Source organism: Gopherus flavomarginatus, chromosome 5 (genome assembly GCF_025201925.1).
Source record: "Gopherus flavomarginatus isolate rGopFla2 chromosome 5, rGopFla2.mat.asm, whole genome shotgun sequence".
Taxonomy (NCBI): domain Eukaryota; kingdom Metazoa; phylum Chordata; order Testudines; family Testudinidae; genus Gopherus; species Gopherus flavomarginatus.
In genome coordinates, this window is record NC_066621.1 from 121766468 (window position 1) to 121779899 (window position 13432).

Below are 13432 nucleotides of genomic sequence, written 5' to 3' on the forward strand. Positions count from 1 at the left end.
AAGAAAAAATTGGAGTGTACTCAATGTTGCTGAATGATCTGCAAAGTAACATTGAATCTCATTGTTAAGAAGTAATACTGTATGTTACTGAAATTCATTACTCTGAAAAAATAATCTGATTAAATCTAATAAACTTAATCTGTTGCCTTCAACAAGACTACTGAGATATTTTACATGGTAATAGCATTTACATAAGTTAGGAGTCAAAGTGCTGAAGTCTACATTAGCAATAAAAGTTTCCACTGTAGATGCATAGTAAGCATATAAAATCCTAAAATGGATGTGTTTTAAGCACAACCAAGTAAACCAAGAATAAATTTTAGGTTTTAGAGTCTCATTTTCCTTCAGTTAGATCTCCTATCATGCATGAGTGCTTTTTCCTCTCCGTCTTTCATACATGGCAAAGAGAGATAGAACATTTTGATTCCTGACTCAGAATATTTGTTCCAAGAAATGCTAAAGATTCCAAGTAAGTTCTTGGTAAACTCTTATTTTTTCTCCTTTCCTAGCAGCATGAATTCCATTGTAATCTATGCTGCAACATCATGAGCAGGGAGTCTGCTTGTGTATATGTAGTTGTGCAAGAATAAAGAATACATTTTCAATCTGTCTTCAATACTTAAGGGGGATTTTCCTGTAATAAGTTACTCATATTCCACTCTTATTTAAGAAGCTACTTTTCAAAAATACATATCGTAGTCTCTTTAGTGCTCTTGAAAATTAACCAACAGGTTGCAAAATATAGTGACAATTATAAAAATTCTCAAGTTCCAGAACAGGCAGAAGAAAATCCTTTCCTTTCTGTGTATCAAAAGTTTCAGAAACCCTTCCCCCAGCATTACATACCCTATGCCATATTGCCACCCTCAACCCCTCGCACCCCACCCCCAAAGCCTTAAAATGCTTTTTAATGAACAGTTCAAAATTGAAGGGCATAGGTCCATATGCACAAATGGACCCAAATGATATTCACAGATCAAAAAATATTGCATACCAATTAGTCATGCAACTAATTGACTGCCTAAATTTTTCAGACTAAAAACACAAAATCTGCTGGTGTAACTTATTGCACAAATTTTTGATTATGCAAACTGAGCACTACAAGTTTGTCTCACAGACAAAATGTAATGGGTGTAGGGGAAAAAGTTAGTCAAACTCCCCTTGTCCTCCACTCTCGCCCTTACAGTTCACTTTAAGTTTTAGGTTCGGGCTCTTGAAAATTTCCATTTCTTCTGATACGAAGATAAATGGGTAACAAGGATAGATCCAGGTAAGTGTTAGACCCCCAAGTTGGGCCCCAGGACCAGACAACAGGTGCTCCGGCCTCCACCCCCCAACGGAATTTTCCCCCAGCCCCCAGAACTGCCACTGATCACATAGCTGCTCAGAAAGCAGAACTTGTAACAGGAAACAGCACCTTGCGGTCGGCCGACCTGAGGAGGGGAAGTTCCCCTCACGACGGTTGCTTCCTGGGTAGAGATGCTGGGGCCCGATTGCCTCCCTTGTATGGGCATGAGCCACTCGCGACCCTGCAATTGGCTTATCATAAATTATGACGAAAAATTCGTTATATATTCCTGACCCCCTCCCGGGGACGGGCGGAGAGAGAACTCGAATTCCCGTCGAACCGTATCCAGGCTTGATCAACCTGAAGCTCTCTCCTGGCTCACGCGTTTCCCAGAGCCTGACTGCTTGCCGGCCGTAATGAAACTTTTGTGGTTTGTATGTGTAAGTAGAATTAGCTGTTAAGGATATCTGTATATCTGTGCTGTTAGATAAGAGGCAGAGACTGGTTCCAGCCGCCCCAAGGCTCCTGCTAGGGGAAACCCGTTGACCAGGAAACCTTGAACGCAAGGGGGACCAGTTGAGCCTCACAATTTGTGTTTAATAAGATTAGTTGCTGCATTTATGATTACTAATAGCACCAATATCACTTTTACTAACCCCTGGGACGACCTGAATAATTACTGGGACTTAGAAAAATACCAGGGCCAGCTTCTATTTGTAATTGTAGTGCTTGTGTTATTTGTTCTAGTATTATATTGTAAGCCCAAGTTGTAACTAATCGTGTGGTCCCTTATCCTTATCTGTGACTCATTTAATAAATCCTCAATCTTTAACACTACGACTGATTGCTTGCGTTATCCCCGTCACTACCCTTGGGCACTTGTCACCCCCCCCAGGGCATCCAGTGATCGAACCTCCGCCCTATTCCAACGCTCATTACCCGGTAGATAACGGGCACCTGGTGGCCATATCGGTGGAGCGAGGGGCGAGAGCAATCTGTAATCAACAGTAAGCTCTTTGAACTGATGATAAACCACAGTTCTCAGTGACTGGGACTTAAAAATATGGGAACCAGAAAACAAAAGGATGAAGAAAATAAAAAAAAAATAAGATTTTTTTTTTTTAAAGTAAGACTACTGCTTCGTCTTGGATACTAATCTACCTAAGATTAGTATCTATCTTTACGGCCAGGCAGAAAGCGTTTAACCCTACTGTTGCACTTGTAATCCACTCAGAAACTGCACTGGTTCTGAGTGGAGTAGGTCACTTTCTAGGCAGGACAATAGGTCAAACACTTTAGAAGCACCATTATCTGCACTGGCTTTGAAGGTCCTAATATTTATCTATACAAAGTCATAAATGGGATAAGATCTGACTACTGCAAAGATCTCTTCTCAATCAAAAGGCTGCTGCTGTAATCAATAAGGCATACTTGTGTTGGCTGTCTCCACCGTGGAACTTATAGGGAGAGGATAGTATTATCCTCTCCCTATATTAGTGATGTGCTGCAGAATTTGCTGCTTCTGAAGATCCTCTTCAGTCACTGTCATGCCTCCCCTAGGGCACAATGCAACACTCAGATTTGTTCTGGCCTTCTGAAATTCTATCGTTGACTACCCATGGTATTACCTAGTTGAGATCACAATGTGGAGACAAAAGTTGTGTTTCACAATCACCTTTTGTGAGGAATTGTATTTCCGAATTATGTAATGGAAGCCTAATTACTATGTTGTGACCCATTAGAAATGCACAACTACAACTGTAGTATTTCTTCTGTGTAACATAAGCTGCTAGAGAAAGGACAATTTCCACTAAGATTAACATATGAAAAGCTTCTTTATGAGTTTAAGAATCTGAACATTCCAACTTTCACAGTCTAACTTAAAAAAATGTTGATAGTACAGCACAGGTTGTGCTGAAGCAGGAGTATGGACTTTACAACCTTAATAGCTGTCTATCCAAACGTGTACTCCAACTTTGCTTGAGCACATTTTGCTAAAGGCAAACGTTTGCGTTAGGATTTTGTATCTGATGTAGCTCCTTAAGAAAGGAGAGTTATTTGGGCATTTAACTTAGAGCACTTCTACACTGGCAAAGTTACAGTGCTGGCAGTTACAATGCCGCGCAGAGAGCACTGAAAGGAAACCACGGTTCTGTGTTCACATGGTCAGCTGCCTGCACAATAGTGTGTTCACACTTGTGGCACTTGCAGTGGTATTCAGAATGATGCACTCTGTGACAGCTATCCCACAGAGCACCCTCCTTCTCTTCTGCCGATTAGACTTGTGAGAAGGCGGAGGGGGTCGCGGGGAATCCTGGGTCCTGTCCCAATGACCCGTGATGCATTGCCTCACATCCCAGAAATCCTTGTGCTTCCATCCGCATTTGGCGCCATTTTTCAACGGTTTGTGTACTGCGAGCCCTGCCTCTTCAGGGTGCAGGAATGGATCCCAAACTGTTGACTAGTATGCTGCTCGCTCTGACTAACATGTCACGAGTGGCAGTGGAATTATTCCTTAAACTACAAAGGCAAGAGGAGTGCAACACTGATCTCGCCACATATAGTAGCTACAACACGAGATTGCTTGTGCCATTCACGGAGATGCTGACCATAGTGGAACGTTACTTTTAGGCTTGGGATGATGAGCTGCAGAACTTTTGGATGAGGAAAGCCACATTCATGAGACTGCGTGATGAGCTCACCCCAGCCCTGCACTGCAAGGATACGAGAATGATAGCTGCCCTGTCGATAGAGAAGCGCATGGCGATTGCACTGTGGAATCTGGCTACTCCAGACAGCTACCGATCGGTCATTAACCAGTTCAGAGTGGGAAAGTCAACTGCTGGACTCGTGTTGATGGAAGTGCGCAGGGCCATTAATCGCATTCTGCTCTGAAAGACCATGACTCTTGACAAGGTGCATGACGTTGTGGATGACTTTGAATAAATGGGCTTCCCTAACTGTGGAGGGGCGGTAGATGGCACGCATATTCCAATTCTGGCACCAGACCACCTAGCCACTGAGTACATTAATTGCAAGGTGTATTTCTCAATGGTTCTCCACTTGTGAATCACCGAGGGTGTTTCACAGACATCAACGCAGGCTGGTCCAGAAAAGTGCATGATGCACGCATCTTTCAGAACACTGGCCTATTCAGGAAGATGCAAGATGGGACTTTCTTCCTGGACCAGGAGATCACCGTAGGGGAAGTCGAAATGCCCACTGTGATCCTGGGAGACCTCGCCTACCCCTTAATGCTATGGCTTATGAAGCCATACACGGGGCAACTTGACAGCAGCAAGGAGTGGTTCAACAACAGGCTGAGCAAGTACAAAATGACTGCTGAGTGTGCTTTTGGTTGTTTAAAAGTGCTGCCTCTATGGGAAGCTGGACCTTGACACGGACAATATTCATATGCTTATAGCCACGTGCTGTACACTCCATAATATTTGTGAAGGGAAAGGTGAAAGCTTCACTCAGGGCTGGACCACAGTAGCTCAGTGCCTGGAGGCTGAGTTTGAACAGCCAGAGACCAGGGCTATAGAGGGGCACAGCATGGGGCCATAAGGATCAGGAACGCCTTGAAGCAGAAATTTGAAGCTGAAAGCCACTAATATTTGTTGCTATTCTCAGGATTGCAGTGTTTGTAATGCTAGGAGGTGATTGGTGCACACAATGCAATAAGGGGGATTAACATAATTGTATGTTGCTTTGCAGTGTTCCTTTTGCTTTTAATTAATAGAATAAAGATTGTTTTCAAACCAACACAATTCTTTTATTAAAAGACAACAACCAGAGGAGAGAGTCAAAACAAACAAACAAAAAATCAGCAGGGATGGGGATGGGGGAAGGGAAGGTCCCAGGAGGAAGAGGGGTCCCCGGATGACTAAAGATTTGCATATGTCCAGGGATCACATCCAGCCTTCTCCTTTGGAGTACACTGCAGCGGGTACTGTACTTCAGCAGGGCCAAACTGCAGAGGATAGGTGTTACGTGCAGTGGGAGTCCACAGTGCTGGACTGTCGGGGAGGAGGAGTGGAATGCCGCAGTATAGACTGGAGCCACGAGATTGATAAGTGTGTTGGCGGTGTCTCGGGGGGCACATGGGAAAGAGTTTTGTGACAGCGGCTGCAGGGGAAGGCGGGTACGGAGCTGCTTGGTTTGAAGAGCTAGTATCACCTGGATAGTGTCTGCTTGGTGCTCCATAACCTTTAAGAGCCATTCTGTGGCTTCATTCTGGTTTGCTGCATTCTCCTTTCTATCTCTCTTCTCGCTGTCCTGCCACTCCTTCAATTCCTGTTTCAGAGCAGCAGAGTGCCTCATAACATCACGCAGAAAGTCCTCCTTAGCTGCTTTCTAATTCTGTGCAGCAGTTCAGGCGCTGATAACAAAGAGGGAGGTTGAGCTCCCATGGTCATCTCTGTGAAGTTTAAATGCAACATTTTACAGAAGCAGTACTGTTTGTAACACAGACAACACTGATTCAGTGACTTAAAACACAAACATTATTCACACACCTGTCACTAACTGGCTGACCCCAGGCAAGCACATATGAGCCACGAGACCCCCAAAATGGTGAGTTGCTGCATGGTAAGGGTAAACCACTCTTCCCAAACCCTGCTGCAGACTGGGCATGTGGCTCTTGGGGAGAGCGAGCACTGTAAGGGGGGCCTTCACATTTTCCACAGGATGTGATCATTATGGAAGATATCTCGCTGCTGAGGGTGAGCAGGGACTCAAGAAAGGGTCTTCTCCAAGCCTGCGGCTTCTGCCCTGGCCCTTATGCGGCTCGCCTGTGTGCAGCAATGGTTTCCCCTCCCCTGCCCCTGTGATGGCACAGTGCTGCGGGAAAGTTACCGTTAATGGGGCAAGAAACAAAGCAGCTCTGCTGAAGAACCTGCGGCAGCGGATTGCCCAGTAGCTCCGTGAGAGTTTCCTGGAGATCTCTGAGGCAGATTCCCATGAAGTGAGGGAGTCAATCAACTGTCTGTTCTGCCGCTCAGACTAGGCATGCGGTGGGAGACAAGTCTGCTATCTGCAGTCCTCCTGCCCCCAACAACTCGCTTCAGCGAGTCCCAAAATCAAAGCCACTTCCCAGGAGCCTCCTCTCCTGTTTGTGCTTCACCAAGCTCTAACAGCTGTGACTGGCTAGCCTTCTCTGGGGTATAAAAGAGCTTCTGGCTGCATCTCTGGCCTCTGAGCCATCCTCTGCCTCTGGGTCCCCCTCCCTCCCCACAGCCTCATCCAAGATTTCCTCCTCCTGGCTTGGTCCGCTCTCGACTGGCACATAAGCCACACAAGTATCCACATGGGCCTTCCTAGTGGAGGTGGGATCGCCACCAAGTATTGAGTTCAGCTATTTGTAGAACTGGAAGGTTATGGGCGCAGCCAAGGAGCGGTGGGTTGCCTCCTGTGCCTTGTGGTAGTTCCTTCACTTTGATCGAACACTATATTGTGTCCAGGTCATAGCCCCCTTCTGTCATGCATCGTGAAATCTATCCGTAGGTATCATAATTCCTACAACTGGAGTGCAGCTGAGACTGGACAGCCTCCTCTCCCCAAACGCTGATGGGGTCCAGCAGCTCAGCATTGTTCCAAGCAGGAGATTGCCTGGTGCATGGAACAGGCATGGCCACCTGGAAAGATGTGCTGAGACCACTGCACGCATCACTAAACAAACAGGAAGGGGACTTTCAAATTTCCAAAGGGATTTATGGGGTGGGGATGACAGTTGGTCACCCGAGGGCAGGGCGGTAGAGTTTAAACCAATGACCAGAGAGGTGAGAACAGGCATTGTGGGACACCTCCCAGAGGCCAATCGCAGCGCTGTAATCACCATGGTGTCTACACTGTCACCGCAGTGCTGTACCCCCAATGCAGAAAGTTGTACGCCTTCCATTGGGGTGATTTTTTAAAAGCGCTATAACTGTGCAGTTTCTACGCACTAAGTGGCTTGGTAGCGTGTATACCTCGCGAATTACAGCGCAAAAAGTTGCTTTACCACGAAGAAACTTGCCAGTGTAGACAGGGCCTTAGCAAATTTTCACTCCATAAAATGCTGTTCCTATAGTCTTAGAATCATATAGATAGTAACATTTTATAGGCAATAAGTCACCACCAGTTGGGCTCAGAAAGGCACTGGTTTTTGTTCAACAATCAGTACGTAGTTGAGCATTTATTTATCACATTTTAAACAAAGTGAATTTGCCTGGGTTTTATACTTAATTTATTCCTAGATGCAATGACTTATATAGTCTATATTTCAGAACACCTAAAATGGAGTCTTATTTGAAAGAGGTATAAGTAAGAAGTTACAGTATATAATGTGGTAAATATCTTGTACATTAAAGGGCTTGTGTTAAATCATGTTTATTCCCAGTTAGTATACCTGTTGTCCAAAGCAAGAAAAGGCAACTGTGGTGCTGAGATACCATAGGGATGGACAAATAGAAACTGACAGATTTATAAACAGTTCATACATTATTTGAAAATAAAGGACAGACTCATGGTTAAGGCATTAGACCAAGACTCAGGAGACCTGGATTCTATTCCCAGTTCTCCTAGTCTTCCTGTATGATTGTGGGTAAATCAATCTCTCTGTGCCTCAATTACCCCATCTCTACAGTAAGGAAAACACTTCGCTATTTCACAGGGATGTTATAAGAATAAATCTCTTACTATCTGTAAGTTGCTCAGATATTAGGGCAATGAACACCATCGAAAAGCCAATACATAATTTAAATACCTAATCTGACCTCAGAAATGGACTTGTGTTGCATTTACACCATTCAACACCACTGCCTCTCAGAAAACTAGGAACTGTGCTCCTTTAATGTACAACATAAGAGAGTATAAAAATACAAAAGGACCAAAATAGCTATTTTATCATAGTAACCTAAAGGCTAAACTGATGTAGTGGGAATAAATACTACACTAACGCTCTCCTTTCCACCGTAAGAAAATTAAGATATGAATACGTGAACGGGCTTCACTAGAATTTATTACTCCTTTTGCAAGCAGAGGACAACTGGATCTTTTAATTCAATTAACTATGAAGAGGGACCGATTGACTATATGTCACTTTGTGGCTTATTGTTCACAAACCACTAATCCCTTATTGTATTATCTGTACAGTTATCTGTTTGCCCTGCTTGGTTTTATGGGAAAAATCCTCAAAATTATTCCCACATATCAAAACTGACAGGTGCGTGAGGTTCAAAATCACCTTTCACAGTTCCCCATTTGATAAATGCAATGACAGCAGATCCAATCCAAAGAGATGCCACTGATAAAATCTGACCTTGAAGTACAGCAATTTACCAATTACGAATAAGAGGTTTACAGCTTTATTTAAGTTTGACTACATTAATTAGAGGTCTATGCAATTTGCCAGATATAAACCAGTGCATCTGCAAAACTGGAAGGAAAATAAGCCAAGCCAGCTGAAGCTGCTTTTGTTAAAAATAATCTTCATAAAGAACAACACCTGCCCTTCCATCATTTTCTAGGAATTCAGCTTATACTCTTGAAACTATAAATAAAAAGTATGCTGTTGTGCACAATCAACATTCAGTATAGGCTTTCCTGGTGCTGATGTTTGTAGCAAATTAAAAAATGCTCTGGTACCAGACAAAGCACGAAAACTTCAATTCCCAGAATGTGCTGCAAAACTCTATATCTGAGCACTCTTTTTACAAAAAGAGGAGTTTTCAACCAAACAAGGATGTCAGTTAATAGGATATTAAAGCTGTCAGATACACATATCGAGAAATTACAATGAGTTACATGTATTATAATAGGGCCTGACAATCCCCTAGCTAGGCAAGAAAAGAAGATACAGTAACTAAAATTTAAAGATGTTAATGTAACAAACAGTATTCAGAACATAATTTTCTTTTTCACTGTTTCAAGCCTTTCCTTCATCTTTTGCACTTACAAATCCTATTAGGTACATAATTTTCTTGTTTATTCTAGCCAAATTTATGTTACTCGTTATTCTCTTATACAAATGTTTCTAACACCCTATTTGGGATGGGAAGATCATGGAGCAATTTGATTAATTTAATTTCAAATAGGGTGGACTATATTTAATGAAATGGACATTTTATCACTGGTTAGACAGTTATATATGAAGAATAAGTATTTCCATTTCATGAAGACTAAGTCAAAGGTGACATATTTCTTTTAAACACATTTCAGGCAAATAATTAAATTCAGAATAGAAAAGTTGTAAAGTGTGCCTGCAATTTCTTCTCTCTTGTAAATCAGTGATTTTCCCTCATTAATTCTTCAAAGTGTGGAAACTTTTGTGCCCTGAAGGTCTTCTTTTCTGATAAAGTACCACGGTTGTTTACAAGATCTTCCTCATTAGGCAGAAGAAGAATGAAATATCCTTACTCAGTGTGTATATAATTCCATATACATACACATACGTCCCAACATCATTTCAACAGTTTTAAATGAAACAGTATTTCTTACATCATTAATTCTTTAGCTTGGTTTAAAACAAGTCCCAATTCACAAAAGAAAAAAAAAGGAGAGAGAACTAGTAAAATATTACAGACATTAAATTCCCTTCTTCCAAATTTTTCCTGTTCATTTTGATCAAGTTTCTTGCAAGTGTATTTAAACCAAATGATAAAATTAATTATGATATCCCCTTGGTATTAATGTACATAGCAAGCTGAAAGAACACATCATGCCTCTTTAGCTTATCATAAGTCCATAATTTTGAGATAATCATTATTTACAAAACAGGTTCATGAAAGAAAGAAAATCAACTTAAGTTTTAAAACAGTATGTAAGACATAATTTGATCAAAGATCTTACCTTTCATTTTTCACCCTGGCATTTATACTTTTACATTTGCATAAAAACAATGGCAGGCAAAGACAAAACTGCATAAAATATTAGGCTAATGCATCCAAGAACTGATCTCTCTACTCTTCCACTACATAAACATTAGAGATTTCCAAATGGTTTGGGTTGATAATCCCCTAATACTCTGAATGTAGGTTCTTTTCAGCAAACTTTAAAATAACTCAGAAGTCACAATAAAAACAAACAAAAAGAGCCAAAAAAAATAAAAATCAAAAAACGCTAACACCCCAACAACAAAAACAAAGCAAAACACACACGCACTTTTAAAAAGCAAGCCCGCTATAAAAATTAATAGGTTGTTTGAACAGAAATTACATTTACCTCTGATGTATTTGTGGATCGGCATCATAGTATTTATTATGGAGGGTTTATTCAGTTTCCTTAGAGTCCCATCGATTTTATTTATTTATTTATTCATTCATTCCCCACAGACTGAGACCTTTTCTCACCGGATGCTTCCAACAGCAATTCAATAATATGGAATCTCAGAATACCCTGTGTCTATGACATCCCTTTCGTGGCATGGAAAGGATTGTGTTGCCATTTTAAAAAGGTAACATGAGGTCACATGCAAAATAAAAGGGGGGGGGATGGGTGGAATCAAACAATCTTAAAGGGACACTACCAGTTTAAAATTATATTCTAAAATAGTTCACCTGCCTTACTATTAATCATAATTGCTTATTAAAATGGAAATATTTTAAAATATTTTATTTTTCACTTATGCAGTTTGTTTTCTGTTTGAATTTCTTTGAGTTTGGATAATGAAAACACACTCAGCATTTTCACACTGTTTATAATTACTGCATTTTCTGGCTGTCATTGGTGCTGCAATATATGTCAGACTGACTACAGGTCTTCACCAGTTCTAGAAGAGCCTCATTATTTGGGAGGGCTACCTTTGCAAGGACAGAAACTCACAGAATTTCTAAAAACTTGTAAAAACAACGAGGAGTCCTTGTGGCACCTTAGAGACTAACAGATTTATTTGGGTATAAGCTTTCATGAGCTAAAACCCACTTCATCAGATGCAACTTGTGAACCTTTTCTTTCACAAGCTCTGCCTGGATGCCCAAAGATGCAGCCATTCTTCTCAGAAGTGCCTGATAAGACTTAATCATCTAGAACTGGAGAAGATTCTGGGATCATTAAGTCTTCAGGAAGGAAGAAGACATGTTTATAGGAGCAAATTGATCCTCCTGTGATAAATTTTACTCCTCAGGCAAGAGATACTCCTGATAACTGGCTGCTCTGGGGGAACAGTATCTTTCCGTACTTCAAAAACAGATGCCTCTGGAAGTTTTGTCACCATGTGTTCTGGGTGGGGATGAAAGACACCCCAGGAACACCAGACTGGCCACTGAGGAAGAGTATAAAATATCAGGGGCCAGTAAGAATCTGGCCATAGAGATCTTTCTCTGCTATATGTTCTGTCCAATTCCTGGGACCAATACTCCCTGTCTAGAGACAGTCTGGATGATTTGTTAGACCACCTGTGTCTGTGAGGGCATGGCAAACTCCTGGAAGAGACCAAGCTAGATTTCAATGAGTCACCAGAATCAGGCATCAGCGGTACAAAGTCTGATTGGTCCACTAAACGACCTGATCAATTTTGAACCCATTGTGAAGATGTCAACATCAGTATTCAGGCAGGTATGACAGTCAGTACTGTAAACACTTCACAAGAAGACAACGGTACAATGTCTTGAGATGGTGCCAGAAAAGACCTTGTACTCAGTACCATGGAATTGGTACCAAAGTGGATGATTGCCACAATACTGACACTGTTAGTGAAGAAAGAGTCCAATACCAAAACAGAGGCTTATGACTGCACCGATGCAGAATGAACCGAGCATCTTAGCTAGTCCTAGCATTATACCACAAACTGCTTCTGCACTGGAAGTGAAGAGACAGATGGACTCAGTACCAAAGGAGGGGCTGACAAAGCAATCATCTCCTGAACATATGAGAGTCTGGACCAGAGAGACAAAGCAAACCCTGTCAAGTATAAGAGGGGTAGCCGTGTTAGTCTGGATCTGTAAAAGCAGAGAAGAGTCCTGTGGCACCTTATAGACTAACAGACGTATTGGAGCATGAGCTTTCGTAGGTGGGATGCATCCGACGAAGTGGGTATTCACTCATGAAAGCTCATGCTCCAATACGTCTGTTAGTCTATAAGGTGCCACAGGACTCTTTGCTGCAAAGCAAACCCTGTACTGCCCTATGAACTTGCAGGGTTGTTGATACCAAAAAGGCTGGCAATGAAACAGCATCCATTGCTACTGTACTCAATGATCATCCTGCAGATTGTGCGAGAGTCAACAGTATGGAGTACTTCAGTAATAGAGGTAGTACCAGGAAGTCACGGGTAGATGGCCTCCCTCTACCCTGGGTACTGGATGAGTACCAATGATGTTCTGATTCCTTTTACGAAGAACTCTTCTTCAGCTGTGGGTGAGCAGTCTGTCTTATGTCCTTTTCTTGAGGAGGCCCTGAAGAAGACCAACCCCTTTTTCTCATGGAAATAAAAACGAGTCCAGGGGTCTGTCCGAGACAACCACAGACATACTTGTAGCCTATGTATGGAAGGCTGGGTGGTGTCCTGAGGTGCTCAGAGCTTAGGCAGGCCTAATCACCTGCCTCCATGAGATGGTGCCTGAATCTGGTATCTCTAGAAATTTGCATTCTTCTCTTGAAAGAGTGACAGAAGCTTCACCTTTCCTTAATGTGCCCCTCACCAAGGCACAAATAGCATTGCGTATGGGCATCACTATTCAGGAAAGGGATCTCACACGACACACAGTGCTTAAACCTCAGACAGCACTGCATATCAATTGTGCCAAGCACAGAAAATCACTAAACAATAAAGCAAACTTTAAAAGATAAAACAAAAACTTTAGCTGACAGGTACTAACTGGTAACTCACCATTTACAGATAAAGAGAAAGCTAAACTAGCTAATGACACAGATGAAAACCATGAGATAAACCACGTGGGGAGTTCCAATTAGGCCACAGACAGTGAGAAGGAATTGTGGGGGAGCAGGTTAATGCCTGGGCACATGTGCTGCCCACAGAGATACTGCTGCAGAAAACTCTGGCTCCAGCAAGTTAGGTGCGTACACACCCAAGTGGAATACACATGTGCACCCACTTGAACAACAACAAATAATTAGGGACCACCTGTGAAAAGTTTGGCTTAAGGGTCTTGCCTAACATCACACAGAAACTCTGTGGCAGAGGCAGGGATAGAATCCAGTTCTCCA

At 42.2% G+C, this 13432-nt stretch overlaps 1 protein-coding gene across 4 annotated transcripts in view; it reads right to left on the minus strand.

Moving 5' to 3' along the window:
• Positions 1-13432, minus strand: part of CEP128 (centrosomal protein 128) — a 418732-nt gene that overhangs the window by 184658 nt on the left and 220642 nt on the right. Inside the window, exon 19 of one of the 4 annotated variants that reach the window (XM_050953224.1) lies at positions 5097-5669. The exons of the other annotated variants lie outside the window; for them this stretch is intronic. Within the exon in view, the coding sequence (XP_050809181.1) occupies positions 5608-5669 (62 nt within the window). The 3' untranslated portion in view covers positions 5097-5607. Of the gene's footprint in view, positions 1-5096; positions 5670-13432 lie in introns of those variants that run through there. 4 annotated transcript variants of the gene reach the window in all.